At 35.5% G+C, this 17,943-nt stretch overlaps 1 protein-coding gene across 5 annotated transcripts in view; it reads right to left on the bottom strand.

The window, feature by feature from the left end:
- SMAD2 (SMAD family member 2) overlaps positions 1-17,943 on the bottom strand; it is a 97,564-nt gene that overhangs the window by 23,070 nt on the left and 56,551 nt on the right. For all 5 annotated transcript variants that reach the window (XM_078153270.1, XM_020985803.2, XM_078153271.1 and 2 more), the window contains 3 exons: positions 17,591-17,784; positions 16,771-16,905; positions 6,494-6,568 (listed from right to left, as the gene is read on the bottom strand). In XM_078153270.1, coding sequence (XP_078009396.1) covers positions 6,494-6,568; positions 16,771-16,905; positions 17,591-17,784 — 404 coding nt within the window. The remainder of the gene's footprint in view (positions 1-6,493; positions 6,569-16,770; positions 16,906-17,590; positions 17,785-17,943) is intronic.

The following is a 17,943-nucleotide window of genomic DNA, read 5'->3' as shown; positions in this document are numbered from 1 at the left end:
CAGTGCCCCAGGCAATTCATTAAAACTATAAGTAGCAGAAGAGATGCTAATCCCAATGATTTCCTATACCAATTAAATCACAGTCCCAAGCCAAAAACAAAAGTGAAAGGGCACAAAGCCTCAAAAAGAAAAAAACAAAAATCTTTCTCCCCTCAAGAAGACTTACATTCTACAGGGGAATAGAACCTGTACATAAGTAAATATAAGGCAATTTCAAGACGGAGAGGGAACATTAACAGCTAACTAGGGGAAATGAGCAGTCTTTTACAAAGGAGGCTGCACTTGAGCAGAACCCTGAAGGAAGGTAGGGATTCTAAGAGAGAGATGAAGAAGTGCCTGGAAGTGCCTTCCAGGTATATAATTTGTAGAGTTAAGAGAATTCACTTATTTAATTTAGACACAGTAAACTATGAAGTATATTTGTCTGATTTAATAACAGTGATTATAGTGTTAATAACCATTAGAGTAAAAGTTTAACTCTTAATATACTTTAGGACAATTGAGATATTAAACTAAATCTGTTGTATAAGTGGAATTAATAATAGATTTGGAGTAAGTTTTAGCTCTGCCATTTATTACCTATGTAATCTTGATAAAGCGACTCTTGAGTTTCAGTTTCTGTGAAACATGGGAGATGACTAAATTAATGAAAGCATTTATTAAGCACTTATTATATGCCAAGCACTGTTACTGAAGACATACATAAAGAAAAAAAAAGTGAGACAGTCTTTGTTCTCAAAGAACTCACCTTCTTATTAGGGGACACAATACATATAAGTTTAGCAGCAAGAAGGTTGGAAAGGCCCAAGGGTCCTTAGATTACAAGGCAGATGGTAACGCCTGCAGAAGCATAGGTGGCAATAACAAGGCAAATAGTAAGGCCTGGTGATCTGCTATTTCACTGGAAGGAACTGACCTAGTACCTCCCAACTCATTTAAGCATTCAAGCAACCTAGAACAGTTTTGAAAAAGAAGAGGCTGAAAGGGCAATACCACGGAGAAAGAGAAATGCCCCGGGGCAGGGATGGGGGAGAGGGGTGTTTCTTGCCTTCCAATGGTCTGATATAAATTCTAGGCAGCTGAGAGTAAATGATCCCTTCCTTGTCAGCTCTAAATCTATGATCTTATAATCTACTCCAATTAGAAATCAGTTTATTTAAATCACTCATCAGGAAAACAATTCAAGTTTTTCTACAAAAATACATTCTTCACTATGGAAATTAATATAAGAGAAACTTGCATATTTTAAAGTGATAAATTATTTCTGTTTATTTCACCCAATAGCATATTTTAGAAAGTAAATGACATCTTGGTCATTTGCCAACATAAGAGTCTAAGAGGTGAGCCACTTCTAATTCAATATATTAACAATATATATTCAAACTAACACAAAATATTTTAATGAGAAAAAAATAGGGCAGGTGTTATCTTCAATACACACGGATATATAATTACTTTTAAATACAAGCTGAAGTTTGTTTATTTGAACAATTTTGAAAAGATAAATTTAGCTCTATCATAGAAATAAAATATTATTTAATGATGTCTACTTAGACTTTACCTTCTCTCAGTTTACACACAGATTACTTCAACATTCTATTATGAGTTTATTGCACTAGGCAATTTTTGGTCTGTGAAAGCTTACTCCCTGTTAGCAACTTTACTGTGTTTTTGTTTTTTTAATCTGTGATTAGCAATGGATTTCACAGGTTTATGACAGAACAACATAAGGATTTTTGAAACTTGTCTTTAAACCCCCATTTTGCTGGCAACAAGCATTGTTAACAACTTCATTTTATCTTCCACTCACCCATCATCTCAGTAAATAGTATCTACATAATGAAGAAAATAGCATAGGGATATACAGAAGTGATATGATATTGTACAAAGGGTCCAGTCATGAGATCAAAGTTTTATTAGAGTAAATAAAAATAAAAATTTTTAATAGATTCTATCTCTAATGGATTTAAAAAAAGACAAAACAAATTGTTAATCTTATTTCAGTGCACGGGTGAACCAGTTTCCAAAGATGATTATTCTGAGTTAAACAGGCGATGGGTACTTCACATTCCCTTAGTTTTACCTGAAGTGGCCACAAAAAGCAGAGCCAATCAACTGCAATGCTCTTTATACCATGCTGCCTCTCCTTCAGGAGATTAAGGAAAGCTTGTGGCTTGGCTTAAAGGAAGCCAACTAATGGTTATTTTGGTTTGTAGAGAACACTGCTATTCACTATATAAATATATCCAAGAAATTTGGCCTAATTATACATATTAGACAAACAAAAAGGATGAAAACTGTCCAGACTACCATATGCAAGCTAGAGAGGTAGTCTGTTATGTTCATCAGAAATCTAAAAGGTAGAAGAGACCTCTGAGGTTATCTGAGCTGAAGTCTCTTATTTTCTTAGACTGGTTCTGTAGATGAGTAATGATTTAGATCTAGGACTGAGTCAGAAAAGATTAAGCTAGATTCTACTGGAGAAGCTACCCAGCACTTTCATGATCTCAAACTTTGCTGTAAAAAAAGAAAATTAGAATTCTTCTAGTATAGCCAAATGAACTCTTAAAGCTTCTCCTCTAATAAACTATCTCCCATGCATATAGGAAGGTTACACAAGATTGTATGACAAACACAATCAGTGATAACTTTCTTGAATAATTCTGAGCAATGGTATCAAGAGTGCTTTCCCCAACATTAAATGTCATGGTTGCAGCCCTAAGTGCAAATAAAAAAGTGACTTGCTATAGATTATGAGGTACTCCAGGTACTCCTGTCTGTAGATGACACAGTGCACAAAGCCTCTGAACATGATAGGGCCTCTCTCACTCTGTGATATTTATGGGTATTCAAAAAAGACTTGTTTAGAATATCAAAGGAACTAATGAAAAGAAATGCAGGGGAAGGTGGCCTAGCAATTCCAGATCTTAAATGGTATTATAAAGCAGCAGTCATCAAAACTGCTTGGTACTGGCTAAGAAATAGGGAGGTGGATCAGTGGAATATGCAAGACACAGTAGTCAATGACTATAGTAATCTATTATTTGATAAACCCAAAGACCCCAGCTTCTGGGATAAGAACCCACTCTTTGAAAAAAACTGCTGGGAAAAATGGAAAAGAGTATGGCAGAAACTAGGCATAGACCCAAATCTCACACCATATACCAAAATGAAGTTAAAATCGGTTCAGGACTTAGATATAAAGGCTGATACCATAAGTAAACTGGGAGAACAAGGAATAGTTTACCTATCAGATCTATGGAGAACAGAAGAATTCATGACCAAACAGGAGATAGAGAACATTATGAAAAGCAAAATGGATAATTTTGATTACATTAAATTGAAAAGTTTTTGCACAAACAAAGCCAATGCAACTAAGATTAGAAGGAAGGTAGAAAATTGGGAAAGAATTTTTACAACCAGTCTTTCTGATAAAGGCCTCATTTCTAAAATATATAGAGAATTAAGACAAATTTATAAGAACACAAGCCATTCCCCAATTGATAAATGGTCAAAGGATATGAACAGACAGTTCTCAGATGAAGAAATTAAAGCCATCTATAGTCATATGAAAAAATGCTCTAAATCATTATTGATTAGAGAAATGCAAATCAAAACAACTCTGAGGTACCACATCACACCTATCAGATTGGCCAACATGACAAAACAGGAAAATGATAAATGTTGGAGAGATGTGGGAAAATTGGAACTAATACATTGTTGGTGGAGTTGTGAAATGATCCAACCATTTGGAGAACAATTTGGAACTATGCCCAAAGGGCTACAAAAATGTGCATACCCTTTGATCCAGCAATAGCACTTCTAGGGCTATATCCCAAAGAGATCAAACAAATGGGAAAAGGACCCACATGTACAAAAATATTCATAGCAGCTCTTTTTGTGGTGGCAAAGAATTGGAAATTGAGAGGATGCCCATCAATTGGGGAATGGCTGAGCAAGTTGTGGTATATGAATGTAATGGAATACTATTGTCTATAAGAAATGATGAACAGGCTGACTTCAGAAAAACCTGGGAAGACTTATATGGTCTGATGCTGAGTGAAGTGAGCAGAACCAAGAGGACTTTGTATACAATAGCAGCCACATTATGCAATGACTAAGAATGTTAAACTGAACCCTTCTCAGCATTACGAGGATCTAAGACATCTCCAGAGGCCTCGGGATGGAAAATGCTGTCCACATCCAAAGAAAGAACTATGGAAGTTGAATCGCTCTCACTTACTTTTACCTTCAGTTGAGTTTTGTTTCATCTTTCTTGGTTTTAATTTTTACTTACAACTTCACTAATGTGAAAATATGTTTAATGGGTATGTAAATGTAAAGCCTATGTCAGATTGTGCGCCGTCTTGGCGGGGGGAGAAAATGGGAGAAAAAATTTTCAACTCAAAAGCATATGGAAAAAAAAATTAAAAAATAAAATAAACAAAAAAAAGACTTGTTTATCAATCCGGAGGAAAAGAAATGAATGAAATACACTTTAGCCCAGATTATGATATACGATTTGATGGGCAGTCCACTGAATAAATTCCTTAATATATATGCCTTGAACGGGCATCAGACACAGAAATGAACAGCAGTAGTGAATGGATCACATTTGGGAAATTATAATGTGCTTTCAATGATGCTCAAGGTGCTTGGTGATAAAAAATTCATCTTTTTAACATTAATTTTCTTCTAGTGGTAGAAGGCTGATTAAGACCTGACCTCTTCAAGGCTAGGAAGACCTGACACTTACTGCTTGTATGATTCTGGGCAAATAAGTTAACCTCTTATTCTAGACAACTTGCTAAAATTATAAGTGGTAAAGAAGGTACCTACACTGGTACAGGGCATTTGCTTACCTAGGAGGAGTTCCCTACAACGATGAAATCACAGGTTTATTTTTTATCCCTCTCCTTATTCTTCCAAAAATGCTATAAATGATTGCAAATTTGTAGAAAGACAGGATCTCAGGAAAAAAAAATTTTCCCAAGAAGGAAAAAAAAAAGGTAGTAGAAAGATGTGCAATGGGCAAGGCTGCAAGATATTACCAAAGATGAGCTGCAAGTGAGAAATCTTATAAATGACATCATCAAAGAGACACATAACTAAAAAAGGAAATGGATCAGTAATATATTGAATGAGGGTAGGGAATCAAGGTGAACAGCCTGGGTATTGCATCTCTATCCACAAAATATTAAAATCATCATCTGAAAAGCTCTAGTGTGGTCAAGATGTACTTCTGGAAAGACATGGACAAAAACCGCACAAGATAAAAGAATAAATTGGTTGTGATCTTCATTGGCATATATCAATGACATAGCCAACAAAGTATTCTCTCAGCTATATGGCTACAAATTACATCTCAAAAGAAAGAGTAACTCAAAAAGTAGTGGGATACTATGCTGTGTGTATAAATATACTGTACCATGTTATCAACTATGACTTGTGAGAGGTGGCATAAAACACTTTCAAAGAAAATAAGAAAAGTCAATTTTGTGTCAAAGACTGATAAACAGTTCACACAAGTGCTCCAATGGTCCAAAACATTAAAAGGTCTTGAGTGTTATGTGGAGTCTCTATCAGAGAGTTATGAAAAGACCGATAATCAGAGGATTAGAAATCTTTAAGAGGTTAACAATGTACGTGACTGAACTTAAAACTTGCATGATAAACATCTAAGTTTTCATGGGCTACTTTAACCTTTTATTTCCAACAAAGTTTGGCAACAGTTTTAACTTCAGTGATCAATGTCTACCATTCATTTAGGATACTGAAATATAAACTGAGTGACAAAAAGAAAAGTATATTTATTCCTCAGGAATAACTAGCCCTTTTTATCAATCAGTAATTACAGTGATACAGGAATCAAGTCTTCAATTCTACTAAAAGGACCACTAAATTCTTTCTTGTGTAGCACACACAGACACAAACATATGCAAAAACTTTATAAAAAAGCCAACTTTATTCTTCTTTAAGACTAGGTATCCCTATCTTGCTTAAGCTGGTAGTACAAGCACTGCTTACAGTCAGGGTCCCACTCTGACTGGCACAAGAATTTTAGCCTGCTCTATTATAGACTTGTCTGGTTCATCCCTGTTTAGGCAAGCTCCTAAGAGCTTGTCATAGTCCATACTAATGCCAACCTTAGTGCAAACGACCTATTGGCTGAGCCTAGTGTAGATCAGAATTCTTGAGGTCAAGAGATCTGCAAACCTCTCAGCCTCTCCAGTAGCAGGGTCTGCACTACCATACCCAGCATGAGCTAACTTTATACCAGTTTCAGGCTGTTTGGAGATAAAGAAAAGATTATTTTTTATAAATACATGTGCATGTACACATATACACAAGCTATGCCATCATAAAAACCTGAAATTCCATGTAAAATTTTAAATTTATTTTTAAAAAGTGGCCTGACAATATTATAAGTTCCTCCATAGTATCATCTATGCCAATTTTGGAAAGGTTTTAAAAGAAAAATTATTTTTAATACCTGTGTCCATACTTTGGTTTAACTGTTGATCACTTGTTTCTCCATCTTCACTGATATATCCAGGGGGTGGTGTTTCTAAAAAAAATTTTTTAAATCAGACATATCATTTGAAATGTACTAAACCCATTTTCCCTATTAGATAACTAACCCCTCAAACAGTAACTGAGGTACCATGTATTTATGTATCAGGACAAAAACAGGTTCCCGTCCAAACCTTGTCAATGAAACGTTAAATTTGTTCCTACTAAAGATGAAATTCACTGCTACGTTCACTTGGCTATCATTTTATCTATCTGGATAATTACTACAGGTATATTTTCTGGGTCAACAGCCAAAAGATAACTTCAAAGAAGCCCTAGAATTGACTGTATTTCAGTGATATCAGCCCCTACCAATTGCTTTTTTTACTAATGGAAAACTGAATGCTAACTTATTTTCTTACAAGGCAATTAAAAGAAAAATATAGGGAATCCAGACACAGGATTTACTTTTTAAAATATCTACTTTATTAAAAAGGTAATTAATCCTTTATATGCTAGGCTGAGTTTTTTCCACAAATGAATATAGGTATTGTGCTCTGAGTTTTATCTGAAAAGGCATCTCTCTGGTGCTCTTTCAAACTAATGGATGATGGAGAGAGGCAGGTTTAGGATTCACATAAAGAAATACTGCCTAACAAGTCAAGTTATCCAAGAAGGAAATAGGCTAGTTATGTTTATTCGCTCTGACCAGGGATCTTTGAACAGTGGCTGGAACACCACCATTCCAGGGGCCAAACTGGCCCACTTGCTGTTCCTAACACACAGTACTCCATCTCCCACCTTTTATCTTCTTGTTGTCCCCTCACTTCTGCCTTTCACGATTCTTTATTTCTGTCAGCACTTAGCTAAAGCACCACCTTCCACATTAAGTCTATTATGATTCCCCCAGCTCCTAGTGCTTTCCCTTCCAAAATTAGATCATACTTAATTTTGGATAGATTTGTAAATACTTATTTATGTGCACGGTGTCTCCCCTCATAGATCCTTGACAACAGAAACAGTCATTTTTGCCTGAATCTTTATTGTCCTGCAATGACTGTACAGGAAATTCCTTTTCAGATATTTCTGTGAAATCTTTAATAACTTCTGAATATTTGTAACAATTAAATACACATAGGATACATAAGACAGAGGCAAGATGACGGGTTAGGTGAACACCAGGAACCAAAATATTACCCATAGGAAAAAACCCAGCCAATACAGCAATAGCAATTTCAATATTATGTGATAATCAACAACAGGTAAAGTCAAATTTTTTAAGGCCTGTAATTCAAGAATAAGCACAGACATGAAACAGCAATTTCTTAAAGAAATCTAAACCCCAAATAGCAAAGAAGGAAAAATTATGACCAACCAAAAATATTTGCTTTGAATTTTCTAACCCTTTAGTCTTGTACTTTTCTTTGATAATAGTTAAACCTTTTAATAAAATTGTGATGTTAGTATCTAAATAAAAATTTTTCTTAAGATGATACCTAAATGTCTTGACACTCTAATAAGAAAAAAGCAAAACATCCATTAACATAGGAAATTCTAAAAACAGAGATGAAGTGGAGATATGTGAAACACTTTTTATGCCAAAAAGTTCATTTAAATGGTTAAGCTAAAAAAAGTTTTAATTATAAAATCAAATCCTTGACTGATGTAAGCTTTTCTACTTTCACCATTCCTTCTTAAGCTATTCATCCTCCTCACTGAAACCTCCACTACCTCCACCTCTCCCTATTCTCTCCCACACCATCATTTCTGCTGTCACCTCACTCTCACTTCACGTTCTGACCCCATGGTTCCCAGTTCAACTATACACTCTTCTCTACACTTGAATCCAGCATGGTACAATGTAAAAGTACTGGATTGGAATCAGAAGACCTACAGTACAAATACTGCTATTTACACTAACAACTGTGTGACTCTGACTAGATGATCTCTGAGGTCCTTCCCGGTTCTCTCTTCTTTCCTATCATATAGTAGTCATACCTTCCCTATCCCCAAATCTGGGTTATCTCTACCATCTACCATCACTAATCCTACTCACATGCTATTAATGCGTGTTTCTGGAAGTCACCCAACTATGTATGCTATGTGGGTCTACTATAAATTTATCTTATCTCACTTGGACTTTTTACTGTTTGCTGCATAAGGAATCCTTTCTCTCTTGACACTACCACACTTTCTGTAGTAGTTAATCCAAATCTTCCTTTCCTTCCTCAATACTCTTATACAATCTCTTCTTACTTTTGTTGGGAAGAGTCCATATCTGAAAAGCTTTGGTGGCCTTTCTCAAAGTAAATACTCTTTTATCCCCTTCTGTCTCATCTGGGAGTTTGCACCATTTATCTTCCACCTCTCCCCACAATCTTCTTCCTTAGCCACCAGATATACTTCCCTGGCATCTATAAGCATTCTCAGGCCTCCCTTATCCTTAAAAAAAAAAACCAAAACTTCACTGACCCAGTAATCCCATCAAACCACTGTCTTATATCTCTCTTTTATGGCTAATTTCCTAGTCATCTATGTTCTATTTTATTTCTTCATCTTCCATTCATTTCTCAATCCTCTGCAATCTGGTTTCTGGCTTCACCACTCTACTGGAACCATTTCCCAAGGTTACCAGCAGTCTCTTATTTGCTATACCTAATGTCCTTTTCAGTCCTTTCTCTCCCTAATCTGTCTGCATCTTTGACATTATTAACTCCCTGTTACAGAGATTTTTTTCTTTTCTTAGCTTGTATGATGTTGATCTGTTTTGTTTCTTCTCTTCCCTATGTGACTACTCTAGAGCATCATTCATTTCCTACCCACTAAGTATGGTATCTTTTAAGGTTCTGTCTTGAGCCTTTTTGCTTTGTACATTCCTTCACTTATGTCATCAGCTCTCATTGATTCAAATTATTTTTAGGTAGATTCCTCAAATGTATGTACCAAACCTTATTTCTCTCCTGAATTCTAGTTCCATATGGTCAACTACTGCCTGGCTATCTCTACAACTGGGATACCCTGTCATAAATTTAAATTTGACATGTCCAAAACAGAACCAAGCTTCTCTTAAACAATCTCTCCCACCAAACTCATGCTAAGGTCATTAACCCTCCGGTCATGCAGATTCACAAGCTTGCAATCATTCTTAACTTGCCCTTCTCCCTTGCCTCCAAGGTGCCAAATCAATATTCCCAAGACATTCATCTGGTCACATCAGTTCCCTAGACAAAAATCAGTGACTCATTATTGTCTCTGGGATAAAATATAAACAAAACAGCCAGAGATCCAAAGTTTTCAATAATCTGCTTCCTACATACTGTCAAAATTACTTCACACTGCACTCTATTTTCTGATCAAACTAGTCTACTCTTCTTCAAACTGGAAGTGCCATCTTCCTTATCTCCATACCTTTAAAATTCTACTTCATCTCTGCCTCTCTGAAGCCCAGAGCGTAGTTCAAGTGGTACTCTGTACAAGTCTTTCCTGACTGCCCCTTCTTTTCCTTGGTTGTCAGTGTTCTCTCTCTCTTGAGAATTCTGCATATTGACTTATTTACCTGTGCATATATTATGTATCACTTAGTAATGTAAGCTCCTTGAGTGAAAGGACTATTTCCATTTTATTTTCACACATGATCTAGTACTCCAGTATTTAGTAAACACAAAGAAATTCATAAATATGGAGGGCTTATGCAAAAAATGGGTACAATGATGCAGTGTCAGTAGACCTGTAAATGAGTATAACACTCTTAGTAAGTAATTTAGGAGTATTCACAAAAACTTTAACCCTGCTACTATATCACTTCTAGGCCTATAACTAGAGAAAGGTCAAGGAAAAAAGGAAAAGGTCCTATATACATTTAAATATTTACTGCAGTTCTTTTTGTGTTGCCTGAATAAAGATAATGGTTTATTTTAATGTTACTGCTTCTTGCTTCTCTTCTTCCAGACTGTCCTTCATTTCTGTATATTTGACTTCCCAATCAATTATTCTCTATTTTGTTTCTTTAGTAAAATCTGCCACCACGGATTTAAATTTTTCTATCCTGCCCATTATTTCTGCTGTGCAGACCTCAAATTCTGTTTTGCCAATTCTCGTTTCTCTTTTAAACAGATGATGAACATCCTGTTCTGCTTCCATCAGGTGTTTATTCACTGTTCTTTTTCATGTAACATTTACTTATAGCTGCCTGAAGCCTTTTATCTCATCTGGAGGCCACATTCCCTTCTGTCATTAATGGTTTCCTTGTTGGTTTATCCACTTACTAAAGCCTTTAATTGAGTTTTCTTCCCGCTGAGATCTTTGATAATCTTAGTCTTTTTCCTTATTTTTCTCTGTTGCTCACTTTCTGACTCCCTCCCCTTTGATGGAAGGTTCCCTGGGGGCTAGATCTCAAAGTTGTCTCAGCCCTCCCACACACAGGACAATTCACAGGTCACCAGCCTAGGTTTCTGCCTGAAGACACTTCTGAGAAGGACAACACTAGTCCCAAACGGATGCTGGGCTCTTTCCCTCAGGCTTTAGTGAAATGACACACAGCCACAAACAAGCTTGCCCCAGCTCCTTCTGTACCTCAGTTCTCTGTCTGAACTCTATCTTGGCACAGAGCATTGCCATGGCACAGAATACTGTAGCACTCCTCCCTACTGTTGGGAGCATGAGCTTATGTCTGCTGTTTAGATCTTTGCAATGGAGCTGGGGGTGAGGGTACAGAGTTGATTTCTGCTGCAAGCTTATGGGTTGGCTTGTGCAACTTTGCTGCTACAGTGTAACAGGTGGTAAAGAAAGGAATGCTGATAAATTTCAAATATTGTATTAGCACATTGGGTTTTATCTTATTTTGGATTCTTGGTGCCTTAGATCACGGAGAAAACTGAACTGCTTCATCTCTGCCACAGAATTCTTATTTTGGATGTTTGAGAGGTTGTGATGATCAGAGAAATATTGTGAGCTTCTTGATGGTGCAGACTTTTTGCCTCTTTTTGTGACCCCAGACCTTGGAACAGTGCCAGGCACATAAGCAGGCATATAATAAACATTTACTGATTGAGAAGCCTCTATCTTGTTGGTTACCATGACCAATTTGCCCTCTCTTTACTATTTTATTAGTATTTAATTTGTACTTAGGTTTATTTACTGTCTCCCCCATTAGAATACAAGCTCTCAAGAAAATGAATTGTTTTTCTTTTCTTTTGCATTTGTAACTCTAGTGTCTGACATTATAAATGCTTATTGAATTCTTTTCAATTATAAAAGAACAACAACAACAGCAGATAGAATTTATATGGCACCTACAACTGCAAAGCACTATGCTAGTAAGTGCTTTACAAACATATTATAACATTTAATCCTCACAACCATCCTGGGAGGTAGGTGTTATTACTATCCACGTTTTATAGATGAGGAAACTGAGACAAACGGAGCTTAAGTGATTTGACCAAGGTCACATAGTTGTAAGTATCTGGGGCTGTATTTGAATTCAGGTTTTCTTGACTCCAGCCGTAGCACTTTATTTACCATACCATCTAGCTGACTACTAGTTAGTATTCTTTCTAATGCCTTTTATTTTCTCCCATATTTCTGACACAATATAAATTGGCCCAACAGTACTGAAATATGACTTTATCTTATGTTACAAATTCTTTTTGGAGAAGTTAGTTTTAATATGAAAGTGTTGTTTTGTTTCTTTTTCTTTTGGTGAGGCAATTGGGGTTAAGTGACTTGTCCAGGGTCACACAGCTAGTCCGTGTCAATGTCAAGTGTCTGGTCTGAGACCAAATTTGAACTCAGGTCCTCCTGACCCCAGGGCCTGTGCTGTATCCACTATGCCACCTAGCTGCCCTGAAAGGGTTATTTTGACTTACATTACGTACATACATAAACTCAAGAAGATCAACCACACTCAATTACTAAAACATATTTCCTCAGAATTCAATTTAAAAAAGAAAAAACAGCTACAGATTGCTTTAGATTTGCAGAGAGGAGTAGACAAATGTTGTTTGCTTCAAGGGATATTACTGTTTTTAGGTATCACCATTCTAATATAAGGTCCATACATGGAAAGTTCTCAGTCATTCACCAGTTACATACTTACAGTCTGAAAAAGTTCAAAATCCTATTTATGACACTTTTTAGTTATCTTACATGGACACATTAAGGTTTTGATAAGTCTTAAATAAGATGATGTATGTAAAATACTTTGCAAATTTTAAAGTAAGTATACAAATAACAGTCATATTATTATAGAAAATTCTTCAGCTCTAAACCTCTTCCACCAATAAAGAACTTAGGCTGACAATACTAACCGCATAGTTGGCCAAGTCTAGATCCACGAAATAGAAAAAGTTGCTTCAACTGTAAACTTCTGGAGGGCATGGATGTCTTTTACCTCTTTTTGTATCCCACAGATTTAGCACAAGGCCTAGTATAAGGCAGGTGCTTAATAAATGTTTAATGATTGATTAGCCATACCGGACCTTCAAAGATTTGTCATAAAAGTTAAGAGTCCCAACTTAATAAAATTAGGCAAGCGGATTACTCCATGAGATATCAAGAAACAATAAAATAAGATCACAAAGAAAAAAAGAAGAAGAAAATGTAAAATACCTCACTGGAAAAACAACTTACTTGAAGAACAGATTAAAAAGAGATATTTTTAAAATTATTGGAATACCTGAAGGCCATGATTTTAAAAAAGGGCCTAGATATCATATTGCAAGAAATTATCAAGAAAAATTGCCCTGATATCCTACAACCAGAGAGTAAAACAGAAATTGAAAGGATATACCAATGACCTCCTAAAAAGAGATACCAAAATGAAAACTCCCAGGAATCTCATAGTCAAATTCCAGAACTCCCAGGTCAAGGAGAAAATACTGTAAACAGCCAGAAAGTAACAATTCAATATTGTGGAGCCACAGTCAAGATAACACAAAATTCAGCAGCTTCTACATTGAGGACTTGGAAGATAATAGGCAAAGAAGGCAAAAGAGCTAGGATTACAAAGAATAACTTACTCAGCAAAACTGAGTATAATCCTTCAGGGGAAAAGAATGGATATTTAATGAAATAGAGAACTTTGAAGCATTTCTAACGAAAAGACCAGCTGAATAAAAAATCTGACATTCAAACACAACACTCAAGAGAAGCATAAAGAGGTAAACAAGAGAGAGAAACCGTAAGGGATTCAATAAGGTTAAACTGTTTATATTACTACATGGGAATATGACACTTGTAACTCATAAGAACTTTATCACTATTAGAATAGTTAGGAGGAGTATTCATAGAAGGCACAGGTGTGAATTGACTATGACGGGATGATAAAGAGGGATGCACTGGAAGAAAGGGGGAAGGGAGAGGTAGAATGGGGTAAATTATCTCAATTAAAAGATACAAAAGAACTTTTACAGTGCAAAGAAAATGGGGTGTGGGAGTAGCAGACAACGTTTGAATTTTACTCTCACTGGAACTGGCTCAAAGAGGAAATAACATACATCTTCAGTTGAGTATAGAAATCTATCTTACCCTACAGGGAAATAGGAGGGGAAGAGAAAAAGAGAAGGGACCAAGGGTGTGGGGGAGTGGAGCTAGAAGGGACAGTGGATGTGGGGATGGCAGTGGTCAGAAGCAAAACACTTTTAAGGAGGGTCAGAGTAAAAAGAGAGAGAAAGATTAATAGGAAAAAAAATAGGATAGAGGGAAATACACAGTAAAAAACTTTTACAGCAAGTTTCTCTGATAAAGGTTTCATTTCTAAAATATATACAGAGAACTAAGTCAAATGCATAAGTGGATAGAGCACCAGCCCTGGATTCAGGAGGGCCTAAGTTCAAATCCAGACTCAGACACATAACACTTACTAGCTGTGTGACCCTGGGCAAGTCACTTAACCCCACTGCCTAGCCAAAAAAAAAAAAAAAGACCAACAAATGTTATAATAAAAGGCATTCCCCAATTGATAAATGGCTAAAGGACATGAACAGGCAGTTTCCAGATAGTGAAATCGAGGCTATGAAAAAATGCTCTGAATCACTACTGATTAGAGAAATGCAAATTAAAACAACTCTCAGGTACCACCTCAGACCTATCAGATTGGTTAATATGACAGAAAAGGAAAATGATAAATGTTGGAGAAGATATGGGAAAATTGGGACATTAATGTATTTTTGGTAGAGTTGTGAACTGACCTAACCACTCTGGAGAGCAATTTGGAGCTATGCCCAAAGGGCAATCAAACTATGCACACCCTTTGATCCAGCAATACCACTATTAGGTCTGTACCCCAAAGACATTTAAAAAAAAAGCATCTTTTTCTGTGGTGGCAAGGAAGTAGAAATTGATGGAATGTCCATCAACTGGAAATGGGTGAACAAGTAACGGTATATAATTGTGATGGAATACTGTGTCATAAGAAATGAAGAGCAGGATGCTTTCAGAAAAACCTGGACTTACATCAACTGATACAAAGTGAAGTGAGTAGAACCAGAAGAACAGTGTACTACAATAACAACAATATTGTATAATGATCAACTGTGAATGACGTAGCTATTCTCAGCAACACAATGAGCTAAGATAATTCCACAGGACTCACGATGAAAAATGCTATCCACCTCCAGAGAAAGAACTGATAGTGTCTGAATATAGATTGAAACATACTTTTAAAATTATATTTTCTTTCTTTTTTTTGGGGGGGGGGGAGTTGTTCAATGTTTTCTTTCACAGCATAACCAATATGGAAATTTGTTTTGCATGAATGCACATGTAAAACCAATATAAAATTGCTTTCCTTCTTGATGAGAAGGGATAGAGGAAGAAGGGAAGGAGAGAATTTGGAACTTAAAATTTAAAAAAAGTTAACGATTGTTTTTACATGTAACAGGAAAAAATAAAATGTTTTTTAAAAAGTTGACCTACACTTCTTACATTCTCCTAGCTTAACTGCATTAATATAATCTATCCATAGAGTCGTTAAGAAAGGAAAGTCTTAAAAATTGATCTTGAACATCCTTTCAAACTGATCATTTACTAATACCACTTTGCTACATCCCTTACTTTAGAAGAGAGCTGAAGTTGGAACTCTTAGGGTCCTTACTTGGTATCAGCTTCCCTAAAGAGAAAAAAATAAGTAGAATGGAGAAATATTAGGTAGGAAAGAGAAAAATTGAGAATAAATATTCTACTTTGTTAATCCTTTAAATGTTAATGTCATTGTCTTAGCTTTCTGAGGGTAAGTGGAGATGGAGAGAATAAGGAACTGAAGTGAGAAAGGTCTCAGCTCAAATCCTGTAAAGGAAAACTCCAAGGTCCCATAATTCAATACAAAGATTAGAATAGAGCCCATCTAATTTAACCTCCTCATTTTACAAGTGATAGAAATGAGATCTGAGGGGTTAAGTAACTTGCACAATGCCACAAATTAGTTTCAAGAATCTAGGTCTCCTGACTCTTCATCCTTCCTTTATTTATTTTTAACATTTGCCCACAATCTCTTATTTCAATCCCACTAATGTCCAACATGGTTGATTGAAGGTTGAGGATGTGTTCAAGTTCTAGCTATGCCTTTCACTAGCTGTGTGACCATGGCCAAGTTAGAACTTTTCCCATTAATATAAGAACTTATAATTTCCCTTTGAAAAGGAAATACTCTACCAGTACTTAGTCTCAGAGTTGTCTGGGATATTATGAGGTTGAAAGATTTGCCCAGGGTCATACAATCAGTATCTGTCAGAGGTAAAACTTGACTCCAAGGCCATTCAGATTCTAAAGTTTGCCTTTCATAGGTCAGGAATAAAATTCAGAGCTATTATCAAAAAACCAAAACAAACAAAAAAAACCCAGTATCACATAAAGCTTAAATTATCATATAAAAGTTATCATCATTATTCTTATACCATTCATTCACTTTACTAGTAGCATTCAGAGCTTGAAAATGAAGACAAAGATGTTTCCCTTTTGCTTCTTTGTCATAGTTGCAGTGGTTAATCACAGAAAAAAAAAGTTTACTTTTTTAATTTTTTAATTTCAATTTAAAGCTAAAATTTTCCTTTATCTATTTTTTTTTAATTTAACACCAAGTTTATACATCCCAAATGCCATATCACTATTAGTATGGAACCAGTTAACCTAAAATCAGGTAATGTACGTATGTATATGTATAAAATCAAACTATAGTTTACATAAAACTTCACTGAATAAGAATAAAATATCACCATCCTAAGAGCTTCAGCAGAATAAAAAACAAAACAAAACAATAAATACCTGGTATGTAATTACTCTGGGGCTCAATTCCTGCTGGGAAATTAGTGTTTTCTGGAATGGAATGGGTATAGTCATCCAATGGGGGTAGTTCTGTTAGAATCTCAGTATGCCGTGGCACTAGCACAGGAGGCAAAACTGAAAAGTTTCAAGAAATTCACATTACTGTTAAATTTAAAATGTCAATGATAAAGTATGAAAAACTTAGATGTCATTTTATCAATACCAAAGGAGCCAGTTTAAACTTGTAAAATATGCCACTTAATATATGAAGAAATATAGCACTGCAGAGTAAAAATTCTGCCAACAACTTTAATACTAGGTAAAAGTAATTAATTAATAATTCAAAACTTGTTTCTATACAAAGTGTGACATTAATTGGTTTTCAAGAGGTCTTTATCAGTGTTTGGAAACAAATATGTTTCCTGGGTAATATAAATACCCTAAGGCAAAAGTAAAGCAGGTTCAGCCAAAATCAAAGCCCAAATCTATGGGGTCTGAATCAAGACTTCCAGGTGCTATCCTAAGAGAATTTTCCATTATATGCTGCAAGGTTTTTCTTAAAAGTGTAAGCTATATATTTTTCTTCTACAAATTCTAAAATTTTTAAGTCACCACATTCAGGCTACCATGAAACAAAACTGAATATAAAGAATCAGGCAGCTTTATTTACTTTCATGTTAAAACTTTAATTCATTATGCAGTCTCCATTTAACATTAAAATTATTCCAAATAATGACTGGATAAATATTTCTTGACTTAAAACCTTATGTTTTAAATTCTAATAAAAAAAGAATAAAAAAGCAACTAGTAATCTTCCTACCTGGAGTCTCCACTCTCTGGTAATGGTATGGGTTTACACACACTTCATCCTTTTTAAGATTAAAAGCATATTCACAGTTTTCAATTGCTTTAAGTTCATGGTGACTGTGAAGATCTGGCCAGCGCCACAAGCGGCAATAAATAACATGTGGCAATCCTTTTCGATGAGATACCTGTAGACGACCATCAAGGGACCTGTGGAGAGGGAGAAGGGAAATCATGGAAGGGAGGGAGAAAAGGAGGAAATTTAAAAAAAAAGGCTCACTCAGTGTAGGCTTTATTAGTATAATAATATGAAAAAGAATGAAAACAAAATAGTTCAATTCCACTAAGTAGAATAGCACAAATAAAGTG

Source organism: Phascolarctos cinereus, unplaced genomic scaffold, assembly GCF_003287225.1.
Source record: "Phascolarctos cinereus isolate Bilbo 61053 unplaced genomic scaffold, phaCin_HiC Scaffold_4;HRSCAF=312, whole genome shotgun sequence".
Lineage (NCBI taxonomy): Eukaryota > Metazoa > Chordata > Mammalia > Diprotodontia > Phascolarctidae > Phascolarctos > Phascolarctos cinereus.
The sequence above is the reverse complement of the archived record's forward strand: the minus strand, read 5'-3'. Positions and strand labels throughout refer to the sequence as shown.